Source organism: Astyanax mexicanus, chromosome 22, assembly GCF_023375975.1.
Source record: "Astyanax mexicanus isolate ESR-SI-001 chromosome 22, AstMex3_surface, whole genome shotgun sequence".
Lineage (NCBI taxonomy): Eukaryota > Metazoa > Chordata > Actinopteri > Characiformes > Acestrorhamphidae > Astyanax > Astyanax mexicanus.
The window spans coordinates 30,075,640-30,089,304 of NC_064429.1; the positions used below are offsets into that span (position 1 = coordinate 30,075,640).

The 13,665-nt window shown below is 36.5% G+C and overlaps 1 protein-coding gene across 1 annotated transcript in view; it reads right to left on the minus strand.

The window, feature by feature from the left end:
- Nucleotides 1-13,665, minus strand: part of abca2 (ATP-binding cassette, sub-family A (ABC1), member 2) — a 124,552-nt gene that overhangs the window by 4,631 nt on the left and 106,256 nt on the right. The window contains exons 34-48 of the mRNA XM_049470310.1: nt 11,712-11,772; nt 10,658-10,832; nt 10,380-10,495; nt 8,366-8,513; nt 8,144-8,267; nt 6,551-6,683; nt 6,169-6,289; nt 5,884-6,062; nt 3,866-4,007; nt 2,527-2,661; nt 2,320-2,423; nt 1,603-1,695; nt 1,416-1,518; nt 386-523; nt 62-271 (exon numbers count right to left, since the gene is read on the minus strand). Coding sequence (XP_049326267.1) covers nt 62-271; nt 386-523; nt 1,416-1,518; nt 1,603-1,695; nt 2,320-2,423; nt 2,527-2,661; nt 3,866-4,007; nt 5,884-6,062; nt 6,169-6,289; nt 6,551-6,683; nt 8,144-8,267; nt 8,366-8,513; nt 10,380-10,495; nt 10,658-10,832; nt 11,712-11,772 — 1,982 coding nt within the window. The remainder of the gene's footprint in view (nt 1-61; nt 272-385; nt 524-1,415; nt 1,519-1,602; nt 1,696-2,319; nt 2,424-2,526; nt 2,662-3,865; nt 4,008-5,883; nt 6,063-6,168; nt 6,290-6,550; nt 6,684-8,143; nt 8,268-8,365; nt 8,514-10,379; nt 10,496-10,657; nt 10,833-11,711; nt 11,773-13,665) is intronic.

The window sequence follows — 13,665 nt, forward strand, 5'->3', positions numbered from 1 at the left end:
TGGCTTTTTTCATACTGTCCCAATTTTTTAGAGAAATGAAACATGACAGTTTGCAGCTTACCCTCTCCTCCTCAAAGCTGATAAGTCCTTCATCATCATCACTCTCCAGCTCCTCCGGCTCCTCACTAACCAGAGCACTCAGCTCTGTATTAGCTGGACGTGGCCTGAGGATGCTCAAAAAACGCTGCAGTGGTGACTGGCCACCATTAGAGGGCGAACTCTCCTGCTGCTCCAAGTTATCGCTTTGCTTTTTGGCAAAGTTCACAAAAACCTGAAAATAGAAATAAAAAAAGAAATAATTCTGGTTAAATTCCTGATAAAATTCTGGTCAAATGTTCATCTAGAATTAGAAATAAGTAATTAGTCAACATTAACCAACGCTTACGTTATCAAGAGTAGTTTGGCTGACTGAGTAATCCTCAATGCTCAGCACCTCCACCACCTGCTCCATCTTACTGAACACCTGAGCCAGAGAAATGCGCTCCGACTTCAGCTGGTACTGAATCTTAGTGTGGTGTCTCTCCTGAGGACGGAGTGAAGCAGTAAACATCTTACCAAACTCCATATCAGGGTCAGGGTAAATTGATGGGTTGGATGGATGGAGGGATGCATGAACGGATGGATGAATGGTTGGGTGATTGGGTGGATGGATGGTACATTTTTGATGAATGGTGGCTGGATGGAGGAATGGGCCGATGAGTGGATGGATGAATGGAGGACTGAATTAGAGGATGACTGAAAGGGTGGGTGTATGCATGGGTGAGAGGATGTATGAATGGATGGATGAATGGATGGATAGATGTATGGTTGGGTGGATGGATGGTACATTTTGACGAGTGGTGGATTGATGGAGGAATGGGTGGCTAGGTGTATGGAGGAATGGGCTGGCGGGTGGATGTATTGGATATATAATTGGGTAGGTGGGGGATTGGATGGATGGATGGATGAATGGATAAGTTGGTGGCTGAATTAGAGGATGAATTAAAGGGTGGGTGTATGCATGGGTGAGAGGATAAATGGATGGGTGGGTAAGAGGATGGATGAATGGGTGGATGGGTGGTACATTTTGATGAACAGTGGATGGATGGAGGAATGGGCTGGCGGCTGGATGGATTGGATACCTGAATGGGTGGGTGGGTGATTTAATGGACGGATGAATGGATGAGTTGGTGGCTGAATTAGATGATGAATAAAAGAGTGGGTGTATGCATGGGTGAGAGGATGGATGAATGGAAGGGTGGGTGATTGGATGGATGGATGAATGGATGGATAGATGACTGGACGAGTTGGTGGCTGAATTAGACGATGAACGATAGGGTGGGTGTATGCATGGGTGAGAGGATGGATGAATAGGTGGTGAGTAAGAGGATTAATGGTTGGGTGAATGGATGGATTAAAATCAATGCAAAACAAACCTTCAAAATGGCCTCTGGGAAGTTCCTGTTGAAGAACCGGATCACTTCCTTCACACTAGCTGTGGTCTTAGTGCGTACTGTGATCATGTAACCGTCCCCAAACCTGCGACACAGAGATCAGTTATCAACAGGTGTGAAGAAGTTGATTATTAATCAATACTGGAAATTGATCATTAGACTCTCTTACCTGTTCTTTAGATGCTGGATACTGCCCAGACACTTAAACCTGCCGTTAACCATGATCCCCAGCCTGGTGCAGAGTGCCTCACACTCCTCCATACTGAGAAAAATGACACACTGATTAAGACCAAGATCAATAGTAGTCGACTGCTGAAAAACAACCGAAAAAATGCAATTTGGTGGCTGTCTAGGCACAGAAACTCTATGGCTTGGGCATGTGTGAAAATGAATAAAGGTAAATTGGAGGAACAAGGGATTCAAAAAAATTACAGTCAGACAAGTGTATGTCAAAAATGAGTGTGGATGAGAGCTTGGAGACCTGCTCTGTTGGAGTACATGCAGTCTGGTGGATGTTGGGCCAAGTGGAGACAGGATTGAATTGGAGGAATGAGTAATGAGGGATGAAAATAAAATGACACATGAATGAGTGCAGGTGAAAGCGACTGTAAATTGGTTTTCGGGTTACAGCCCTGAGATAGTATATATTTAAAACGGTGTGTACAGGTCATTTGCACCCCATTAATTCATGCGTAATGTACAAAATGTGCTTCTAATCAAAAAACTGCAGGATGAATTACACAGCAAAAATCCATCCACCCAATAATAATAATAATAATAATAAAAGAAACAGTAGTATAATAGAAATCATTACTTTGGAATGCACAACCATAACAATGTATGATACCGTTGATGATTCGCTGCTTTAAACAACAGTTTGTATCACCTGTGTGATGTCAGCACCACCGATCTACCCGTCTTAATGATGTCTAGAATGAGGTTCCACAGGAAGCGGCGGGCTTTGGGGTCCATGCCAGTGGTGGGCTCGTCCTGCAGATGAGGGATGAGGGTATAATCAGGGTTAGAGCGTGTTTACTGTACTCAGCCCATCAATTCAGAGCACTTATAGAGAACAGGCATAATGAGCTCGCACCAGGAAGATTAGAGATGGGTATCCGATCAGAGCGATGGCCGTAGAGAGCTTCCGCTTGTTGCCCCCGCTGTAAGTGCCAGCCGGCTTATCAGCGTACTTAGACAACTCCAGCTTCTCCAGAGCCCACTGCACCACCTGATAGAGAGAGAGAAAGAGAGATAAAGAGAGCGATAGAGAGAGAGATAGAGAGAGAGAAAGAATTAAAGAAAAATAAACAACAAGAGATTGTTATACATGAATAAAGAAACAAAATGAAAGAGAAGAGAGATCAGGCCACGATTATCGTAGGTCTCGTTTTATTCCCCACAAATCTTGTCTCCTTGTCCTGAGCATGCTGGCCAATGTTCTGCCTCCCTCACAAGATAACACCCGTAATAGAGCTGCACGATATTGGAAACATTTTACATTTTAAATGTTATTTTTTCGATTATATATATTGCGATATTAAACAATGCAGTGACCATGGCATCACGCCAAGCACTCAAAACCAAAAGGAAAAAGGAAAACAGCAAAACAACATCGGCCCTTTAATCAGGCATTTAAATTGCTTTTTAAAAGGTAAATAAGAGCGTTTTTCTGGGATTAAAAGCGTGAATTCAGCTGTAACTGTAACAGCTTTCGACACATGCTCATGTTTACAAGCACGTGCCCAACCATGTGGATGGAGGCCACGCGGTTACCTTGTGTCCTGCAATGTGACTAAAGTCCTAATATATATATATATATATATATATATATATATATATATATATATATATATATATACTGAGTATCACAAAAAATCACAGTATTATGATATCACCGTTATCAGGGTCAATGTATTGGGATAATATCGGATCGTGAGAGGCTTTCTAATCCCCCCACTAATATAAGTACTAAAGTAAAGTCCATACATGCCGACTCTGCTCTGGTAGACTCAGTTCAAATGAAAATCTGTGCCATATAAATCTAATTTATATTGTACAGTAGTTACTTCTGCAACCTTACATTCAATACAAATAAAGCCACGCCCATCCCTGGTTCCAGCATCCACAAGGGCACAGATGTTAGAACTTCCATTAAAATAATTAGACTAAATAATATTATGTGTACTACATGTTAAAAAGGTACTCAGACATCTTTTTAATAAGTCGTTGAACTGCTGTTTCTGACACTGATCTCAGAGCAGTCTGTCAGCAGCCCTTCTCATCAAGCCCACACAATAAGAGCATGACTGACAGAGATAATATCCTTTAGTGTGTTATGACACTGACATGGTTCTGTGTCTGTGTGGTTTTGTGGTTTTTTGTGTGTGTGTGTGTGTGTGTGTGTGTGCGTGTGTGTGTGTGTGTGTGTTTACCCGCTCCTCATCCTTCCAGGGAATACCCCGGAGGCGAGTGTACAGCTCCAGGTGCTCTCGCGCTGTCAGGTCTTCAAAAAGAGCATCAAACTGAGGACAGTAGCCAATGCTCTGCTGCACCCGCAACAGCTCCTTCAGTATACTACAGAGAGAGAGAGAGAGAGAGAGAGAGAGAAAGAGATGGAGAGAAAAAGAGTTAACCAGGGAAAATGGCAGAGAGTAACAGATAAAAATAGAAGTAAAAGTAGAAATAAAGGAAAGTGCAAAAAAAATAGAAATTGAGAGAAATAGGGAGAACACAAGAAGAAAAAGTGAGAGGGAAAGTAAGAGTAAAATGAAAATAAGGAAAAAGAGAGTAATATGATAGTTCAGTGAGAGTAAACAGAGAAAGTGAGAGAAGGTGAGTAAATTTGAGAGTGATTAAAAGTGAGAGTAAAATAAGAGTGAAGTGAACAAGGAAAGGAGTGAAAGTGAGAGTAATGTAAGTGTAAAAACAAAAAGCTAAGTTAGAGTAAAATAAGAGGGAAGAAAAACATTGAGTGGAAATTAGAGTAAAAACAGAAAAGAAAATGAGAGTAAAGTGAAAAGAAAACAAAAACAAAGGTGGGAGCAAGTAGTGAAAGCAAAAGAGCAAGTTTGAAAAACATGAGCGTAAAGTGAAAGTAAAGAGAGAAAATTAGTGTAAAATGAGAGTAAAAAAAGAAAGTGAGAAAAAAAATGTAAAGGGAGAAAAGGGAAAAATTAAGAGTGAAATGAGAGTAAAGTGAGAGTAAAGACAGAAAGTGAGAGTGAAATGAGAGTAAAGAGAGAAAGTAAAAGTGAAATGAGAGTAAAGAGAGAAAGTGAGAGTGAAATGAGAGTAAAGAGAGAAAGTGAGAGTGAAATGAGAGTAAAGAGAGAAAGTGAGAGTGAAATGAGAGTAAAGTGAGAGTAAAGAGAAAAAGTGAGAGTGAAATGAGAGTAAAGAGAAAAAGTGAGAGTGAAATGAGAGTAAAGAGAGAGAAAAGAGAAAAAGTGAGAGTGAAATGAGAGTAAAGAGAGAGTAAAGAGAAAATTGAGAGTGAAATGAGAGTAAAGTGAGAGTAAAGAGAGAAAGTGAAAGTGAAATGAGAGTAAATAGAGAAAGTGAGAGTGAAATGAGAGTAAAGTGAGAGTAAAGAGAAAAAGTGAGAGTGAAATGACAGTAAAGAGAAAAAGTGAGAGTAAAGTGAGAGTAAAGAGAGAAAGTGAAAGTGAAATGACAGCAAAGAGAGAAAGTGAGAGTAGAATGAGAGTAAAGGGAGAAAGTGAGAGTGAAATGAGAGTAAAGAGAAAAAGTGAGAGTGAAATGAAAGTAAAGTGAGAGTAAAGAGAGAAAGCCAGAGTGAAATGAGAGTAAAGAGTGAAAGTAAAATGACAGCAAAGAGAGAAAGTGAGAGTAGAATGAAATAAAGGGAGAAATTGAGAGTAGAATGAGAGTAAAGAAAGAAAGTGAGAGTGGAATGAGAGTAAAGTGAAAAAGTGAGAGTGAAATGAGAGTAAAGTGAGTGGAAAGAGAGAAAGTGAGAGTGAAATGAGAGTAAAGTGAGAGTAAAGAGAAAAAGTGAGAGTGAAATGAGGGTATTAAACTGAGAGTAAAGTGAGAGTGAAAAGAAAACAAAAACAAAGGTGGGAGCAAGTAGTGAAAGCAAAAGAGAAAGTTTGAAAAATATGAGCGTAAAGTGAAAGTAAAGAGAGAAAATAAGTGTAAAATGAGAGTAAAAAAAGAAAGTGAGAAAAAAATGTAAAGGGAGTAAAGAGAGAAAGTGAGAGTGAAATGAGAGTAAAAGGAAAAAGTAAGAGTGAAATGAGAGTAAAGAGAGAAAGTGAAAGTGAAAGTGAAATGAGAATAAAGAGAAAAAGTGAGAGTAAAAAGGGAAAATGAGAGTAAAGAGAGAAGGACAGAGGGACAGTAAAGTAGAAGTAAATAGAGAAAGTGAGAGTAAATAAAGAAGAGAGAAAGTAACTGATAAGTTGTAAGTGTTTAGTGATGTTTATACCTGTGTCCTCCAATAAAGGCCTCTCCTCCTGTGGTGCTTTCGTCTCCAGTCAGCATTTTGAAGGTGGTGGTCTTTCCTGCACCGTTGACGCCCAGCAGCCCGAAACACTCCCCAGGGCGGACCCCCAGACAGAGGCGGTCCACTGCCAGGATACGGCCCATCTTACGAGACTTATATACCTACATATAAATAAAAACGCATATAAGAAAATGTAAGTTTTATATAACAAACTGTTTTTGACCACAAACACACAGTAAAGACATTAGGTAAAAGGCAGTGTCTGACCTTAGTGAGGTTCTCAATCTTCAGCATGTCGTTTTCAGCATCTCCTCTAAGCACTCGTCTTCGTTCACGTGACACATCCACGTCATCGTCCTCAATCGGCTGACTGTTCACAGGCATTCTCCTACACAGAAAAGAGGAAAGCACTCAGTGGGGAAGATCATCTTAATGGTACGAAGCTGTTAAGGAACTGATCTGGGGTCAGTCTACTGGTTTAATGTTAGCATTTGTATTATGCTTTGAGTTAGTAATTAAACAACATCTTGACCAGCTAATCAAACTTTATGTTTATTATGAGTGTACAAGCATAATTAAAACCTCAGTGTCCAACACACACACACACAGACACACACACAGACACACACACACACACACACACACTTACTGGGGTTTTCGGAGGAAGTTATACTGGCACAGGATAGTGATGAGAAAGCCCACAAAACCCTCTATGGTCATTGCCACCAGTCCTCGCGTCACAATGTCCCACTCAAACGGAGACTTCACCTTATCAAACTGACCTGCAGTGACACACACACACACACACGTACATTTATATATTAGGTCATAAGAGGGCAGCAAAGAGCAGCATAGGACACTATTGGGTCAATATATAGCTCTGGGAAAAAAAAATAAGAGAGCACTTCAGTTTCTGAATCAGTTTCTCTGATTTTTCTATTTATAGGTTTATGTTTGAGTAAAATGAACATTGTTGTTTTATTCTATAAACTACAGACAACATTTCTCCCAAATTCCAAATAAAAATACTGTCATTTAGAGTATTTATTTGCAGAAAATGAGAAATGGCTGAAATAACAAACAAAAAAAAGATGCAGAGCTTTCAGACCTCAAATAATGCAAAGAAAACAAGTTCATATTCATAAAGTTTTAAGAGTTCAGGAATCAATATTTGGTGGAATAACCCTGTTTTTTATAATCACAGTTTTTATGCATCTTGGCATCATGTTCTCCTCCACCAGTCTTACACACTGCTTTTGGATAACTTTATGCCTGCACTCCTGGTGCAAAAAATTCAAGCAGTTCAGCTTGGTTTGATGGCTTGTGATCATCCATCTTTCTCTTGATTATATTCCAGAGGTTTTCAATTTGGTAAAATCAAAGAAACTCATCACTTTTAAGTGACGTCTTATTTTTTTGCAAAGCTTTAGTTAGCATAGTGTAACAATATATGGTTCAAAATGTATAACATGTTAACCTTCACTTAAAATACTTGTACATTCTATACTGTTTTTTTTTTTTTTTTCATTTGGAGGTGTTTTTTTTTTACCATGTTACCATATTTTTCCACAGTTCTGCCTGGTTGAGTTGAATAATTCTTGTAAGTTGTTAAATGAAAATTTTTTTTTTTTTTTTTTCAAAAAAGCACGTTTTCTTAAAGTTGTAACAATTTTGTGTTTTCAATTATTAATTTGGCAATCTATATTATAAATATTAACCTATTTAAATGTGCTTTCTGTCAACACGGTCATCTTAAGATAACCAGGCCACCATGAAAAATTAAAAACTCAAGGGGAAACCAGGTTTTTCATCAAGTGCCAATTTTTGCATGAAGCTTGCAACCATCACAGGGTGGACACATTCATAAATAATTAAATAAAGAAATAAAAAAGTGAAAAGGCTGGAGAAATATGTTTCTGTATAGTCTAAAGTATTATAAATATAATAAATACTAAGAAAAGACCTAAAAGTATTTTTTTTACAGTTATACAGCCTTAAAGGCCCAGTATTGCGTCTATAAAACGTGATACTGTGTAAAAACATTTTTTTTCAAAATTTATATAATGTTAACCTTCACTTTTAAATATTTGTACATTCTATACTGTTTTCTTCCATGTTTTTTTTACCATGTTAGTCTGAAGTTTTATAAATAGAATAAATACAAAAAATAATTTAAAGTAATTTTTTGAAAGTTATACAGGCTAAAAGGCCCAGTATCACGTCTGCCACTGCATGAGCTCACCTATCTTAGCGTAGTACTCATTAATGTATTCGTTGTAGGCCATCTCCATCAGCCCGTGACCCAGGTTATAATTAGGGAAGATGAGGAAACAAGACTTTAGATAACTGTTCACCAGCTTCAGATCCTGAGAGAGGAGAAAAAACACCCCAATTAAAACCAAACAAGAGCTCCTTTCACCTCCAGCAGATCAATTAAGATAGTAATTATCTGGCTGTGCTGCACCTTGTCATGTTCAAACAGCTGCAGGAGGAAAGTGGCCACGGTGGCGGTGATTCCGATGAAGAGGTTTATGACGATGAGGAAAACGTAGGCAGTGCTGGGAACCTCGAACCAGAACGAGGCCGGATACATGATGGGGGTTATAGACCAGCTGGGGAAAAAGATAAGAGAAATTAATACAATGCTCAAATAATGTTCAAATAATCAGAATCAGAATCAATTTCTTTCACCAAGTATGCTTAATGAGAGCAACACATGTATGACATGTAACAGTTACACAGACTACGAATAAAGGTACAATAAACAATAAATAGACTAAGAATATAGCTAAAAGAACTAAAGGAATAAAGAGACCTGAAGAGCCATAGAATATTTAATTAAATTAAATCAAATTAAATAAAAATCAGAACTGTACACATGTGAGTATTATTGTATCCAAAAATTCTTGAGATGTACAGCTGTGCAAATTAACAAAGTGCAATGAGCGAATTGAAAATCCAGTCAGTACAGTTCAGTGAGTGAGGTCGGAGACTCAAAGGTGTCCACTGTGGTTAAGGAGTGCTACAGCTCTGGGGAAGAAGCTGTTAGCGTGTCCATCAATAAGTGTAAAGTTACACTGTAAACTATTACACTAAATTACAGTGTACATGTTTCGCAAAGTTAAAAGAATAATTTACACTGTTTTGGTAACATAAGTCTTAAGGTTAAATGCTCATGTACTCCTGGGAGTTTGTGAAGAGTTACTCAGAGGACAGAAGACCCAACAATAAAATATATTAAAATTTTGTGTTAGTTGTTTTATTAAATCTGTGTTCGTAGAGCTACCATTTTAGCAAACATTACCCTAGCCAATGCATGTTTCACCTTAGACACTGTTTTAAACTAAAGTGTATGTTAAGAGTCATGCCACTAAATATCCAACTAAAATTATATTAAAAGATTACTTTGATTAAATATATGTTTTATAGAGTGTAAAAACAGCATTCTTGTGTTCACCTAGCATTTCAACTAATGCTAAGTTAGCCTAGTCACTTAATATTTTACCTCAGACACAGAATTGATGTTAGCTTGAAAAAGGGGAGTTTGTGAAGTTTTTGCTTATTAAACACCCAAAATAAATTATGTTAAAAGTTGTATTTCATTAAATTAATGATTTTAGACTGTGAAATGTATTTCCAACTAATGTTAGCCTAGCCACAGAATATTTTACCACAGTTTTAGCATTAGAAAAGTGTGTGTACATAAAAACATAGGTAACTAAACACCCAACAAAAATAACATTTGATTTAGTTTGATTTAATGAAGTTTGATTTAATGAAATCTATGTTTGTAGAGTGTAAAATAAGCATACTTGTTTTTACCTAGCGTTCCAGCTAAAGTTAGCCAAGCCACATAATATTTTATCTAAGACAATCTTTTAGGGTAAAATAAGTGTATAAAAAAGCATGAGGTCATTAAACACCCAACAAAAACTTATGTAAAAAAAATGAGTTCATCCTCAATTCTCATCATTTATATCTGCTAGTGTTTTAGCTAATATTATAAGCTATGTTTTACCACAACTATAGCTAAAAACATTGTTTTTTACATTGTATAAATGGACCAATAGACATTCTCCAAAATTACTTGAAATTAGGACAAGATAATATATTATAAATATTGATATTGTGCCTGCTAAATAGACTACAGTTTGTTTATATATATATATGTATACTATATATTTTATTATTGAATATATACATATCATTTGTGTTTTGGTGATATACATAAACAGGCCAGTTTAACACTAGCCTTTACTATCTTTTTTTATTATATCATAATTTATATCACTATTTTCTCAAGTATATTATGAAAATTAATATTTTAGTTGCATTGCCCAGCCCTATTTGAAGTCAGATATTATTAAACTGACTTCTATTAAAAGTTAAGACACTTCTGTATCCTCATTTTCTCCATTTTCATTTTCGTCTTGATTCTGACTCATTAGCGTATTTTTTTGTGCAGTGTGTTTGTGTACCCGTAGAGCAGGAAGAGAGACAGCACCGCCGGGAAGTTTTTGGGGGACGTGTACGCAGGAAGGTCAAACACGAACAGAATGAGAATGCAGCATGTGGCCGGAACCAGGTAATTCAGCTAGAGAGGGAGAGGGAGGGAGAGAGAGAGAGAGAGAGAGAGAGAGAGGGAAGAACAACAGAGAGAGAGAAAGAGAGAGAGAGAGAACTCATTTCAGTAACACATTTCAGCAACACAACAACAGCAACCGCCACACTTCACCCCAGTCCTCCTCCACCTCACCATGTCCCATATGTAGTTCGCCAGCCAGTAGATAACTGGGTCACATCCGCTGACAAACTGCAGGTGCTTGGCCTTGGTAGATTTCTCAGCCACCAGAAAGACCACAAAGCTGGCAGGAACAAAAGACATGGCCACGATGATGAAGATCGCGATGACTACATCGGTGCCCTGGAGCCTGGTGAAGAAAAACAACAGAAAAGTGGATTAGGGTATTAGAAAAAAGAAAAGAGTCAAAAAGAAAAAAGAAGAAGACAACATGCTCCAAGTGTAGATATGCACTAAATATTTGTCAGCTGAAAATTATTCAACCGAAAAATGGGGGGGAAAAAAAACACTTTTGTTGTTGGGATAACAAGTAAAAAGGCTGAAAAACGTATACAGACAAATGGCTAATTTATTTAAAGTCATGTAGAAGTGATTCTACCAATGTTTTTGGCAGCACTACTAGAATTGCACTACTGAGGTAAATGTATGACCAAAATTGCACTACTGAGGTAAATCTATGACTAAAATTGCACTGTTAAGATAATCTTTTTATTACTATAGCACTACTGAAGTAATTATATAATTAACGCATCACTACTGAGGTAGATTTATAACTAAAATGCACTGTCAGGATTAACTTGATGATTATTATAGCACTAATGAGGTAAATGTATGAATAAAATGTCACAGCTGAGGTAAATGTATGATAAAAATGACCCTACTGGGTTAAATGTTTGATGAAAATTTCACTTCTATGGTACATTTATGCTTAGAATGGCACTACTGAGGTAAATCCATGACTAGAATTGCACTGTTGAGATAAACTTATAATTATAATGGCACTACTGAGGTAAATTTCTCACTAAAATTGCACAACTGAGGTAAATTCATAAGTAAAATTGCACTGTTTAGATAAACTTGATTTTAATGATTTTAATGGCACTACTGAGGTAAATGTATGATTTTAATAAACTGCTGTGGTGAAAGCATTGTGCTTTGATGTATGTCTGCTAATATATTAAAAGTGGTCAATAATTAGTTTTAAATATTAAAAAACAATAATACTTACAGATAGTCCAGAGAAAGGCTGGCACTGGTTCTGTTCATGGGGTGATTAGTCACTGTAATGCCTAAACACAAACACCATCAATCAGGAATTAATAAAAAACGAAATCATTTAGCCCCGCTCAAGGCATACTATACTAACATGACATATAAAAGTCATGCATGCAAATATTAAACATGCTTTTCCATCTAAAATCTTCAGGAGTATATATTATAAAAGTAGGCAAGAATATAACAAAAGAAAAAAAACTTGGTTATAGAATGTGATTTTCAGACTATAACAATACCAGCGTTAGAATAAGACAGATATAAAACGTCTTAATAAAGGATGTTCTTATAAATTTTAAATCCAGTGTTCAAACACTGAAGCAACACCAGACAAGAAACTGAGCTGTGAAAGAGAAACCCAATCCCTGCAGCTTCACTTTTCACAGAAAACGATTTTTTAACCTGAAATGTCTGGTGCATCATCTCGCACTCTGGGACCAAAATACTGGTGTAACTGCTGTGGAATTATTTAGTTAACTGCAAGCCATGTTCAGGAATCTCCTCTTAAGACTCATTTATTATAAATAAGGCCAGTCTTAAAACACTGTGCTTCATTTGCTCTCTATGGGCTCTGTAATGATGTACTGTGCTTGGACCTGATGATCGCCATTTAAAATGTAATTTACAGTCAGACCCTCGCACATCTTTTCTACTAACATGGTTGTTTATAGTTGTTTATAGGAAACCACTTAAATAAACATTATATTTCCAAATGTTTGGGGACATCCCTTCTAATGAATGCAATTAGATACTTTAAATATGAATAATAATGCTTAAAAAAATAACTATGCAAATGTACACAGAGAGTTTGTTTCATTCCTGTGGAAAAGTATTCTTAACAGAACAGAAATACATAATCTATCGGCACCGTGCTTTATGCCAGCCATTAATTACAGGGGTATAAACGCCAGGGTTCATACAGTTTTTAATCAATCAATCAAATTGCCATGACTTTTCCATGACTTCAAGGCAAATTTTCATGACCATACCACTTTTAAAACATCAGTTCAGACATGGACAATAAAACCAAAAATAAACTAAAGTTATAATCAAAATTAATTAAAGTAGGCCTAAAATTATATGAGTGATTTATTTAAAGTCATGTTGAAGTGATACTGCAAGTGTTAGGACTGTTTTCGGCAGCACTACTAAAATTGCACTACTGAGGTAAATTCATGACTAGAATTGCACTGTTGAGATAAACTTATAATTATAATGGCACTGCTGAGGTAAATTTCCCACTAAAATTGCACAACTGAGGTAAATTCATAAGTAAAATTGCACTGTTTCGATATATTTATGATTTTAAATATAAAAAATAATACAAATAGTGCAAATGTACACACACAGAGAGCTTATTTCATTCCTGTAGAAAAGTATTCTTAACAGAACAGAAATACATAATCTATCGGCACCATGCTTTATGCCAGGCATTAATTATAGGGGTATAAACCCCAGGGTTCATACAGTTTTTAATCAATCAAGAAATTGCCATGACTTTTCCATGACTTCAAGGCAAATTTTCATAACCATACCATTTTTAAAACATCAGTTCAGACAAAAAACTAACTAAAGTTATAATCAAAATTGATTACAGTAGGCTTAAAATTAATTTGATAAAAAATAAAGGAATGTTTAAGCAATGTTGGCACAGTCTTCAATAATAAAATGTGTCAGATCCTTAGAGCTCCATCATGGAGGGCTTTTTTTTTTCAAATTTCATGACTTTTCCAAAACTTTCTGGGTATTTTTATTTTTCCAAACCTAATCCAGGCCTGGAAAGGCTTTCTTAAAAATATTTCAGGAATGCTTTAGCTGAATTCAATCAAATTCTCACAGCAATGCTTCAAAATCTAGTAGAAAGCATTTACTCAAACAAAAGCAGGATAAAGTATTTTAAATATCCTTAA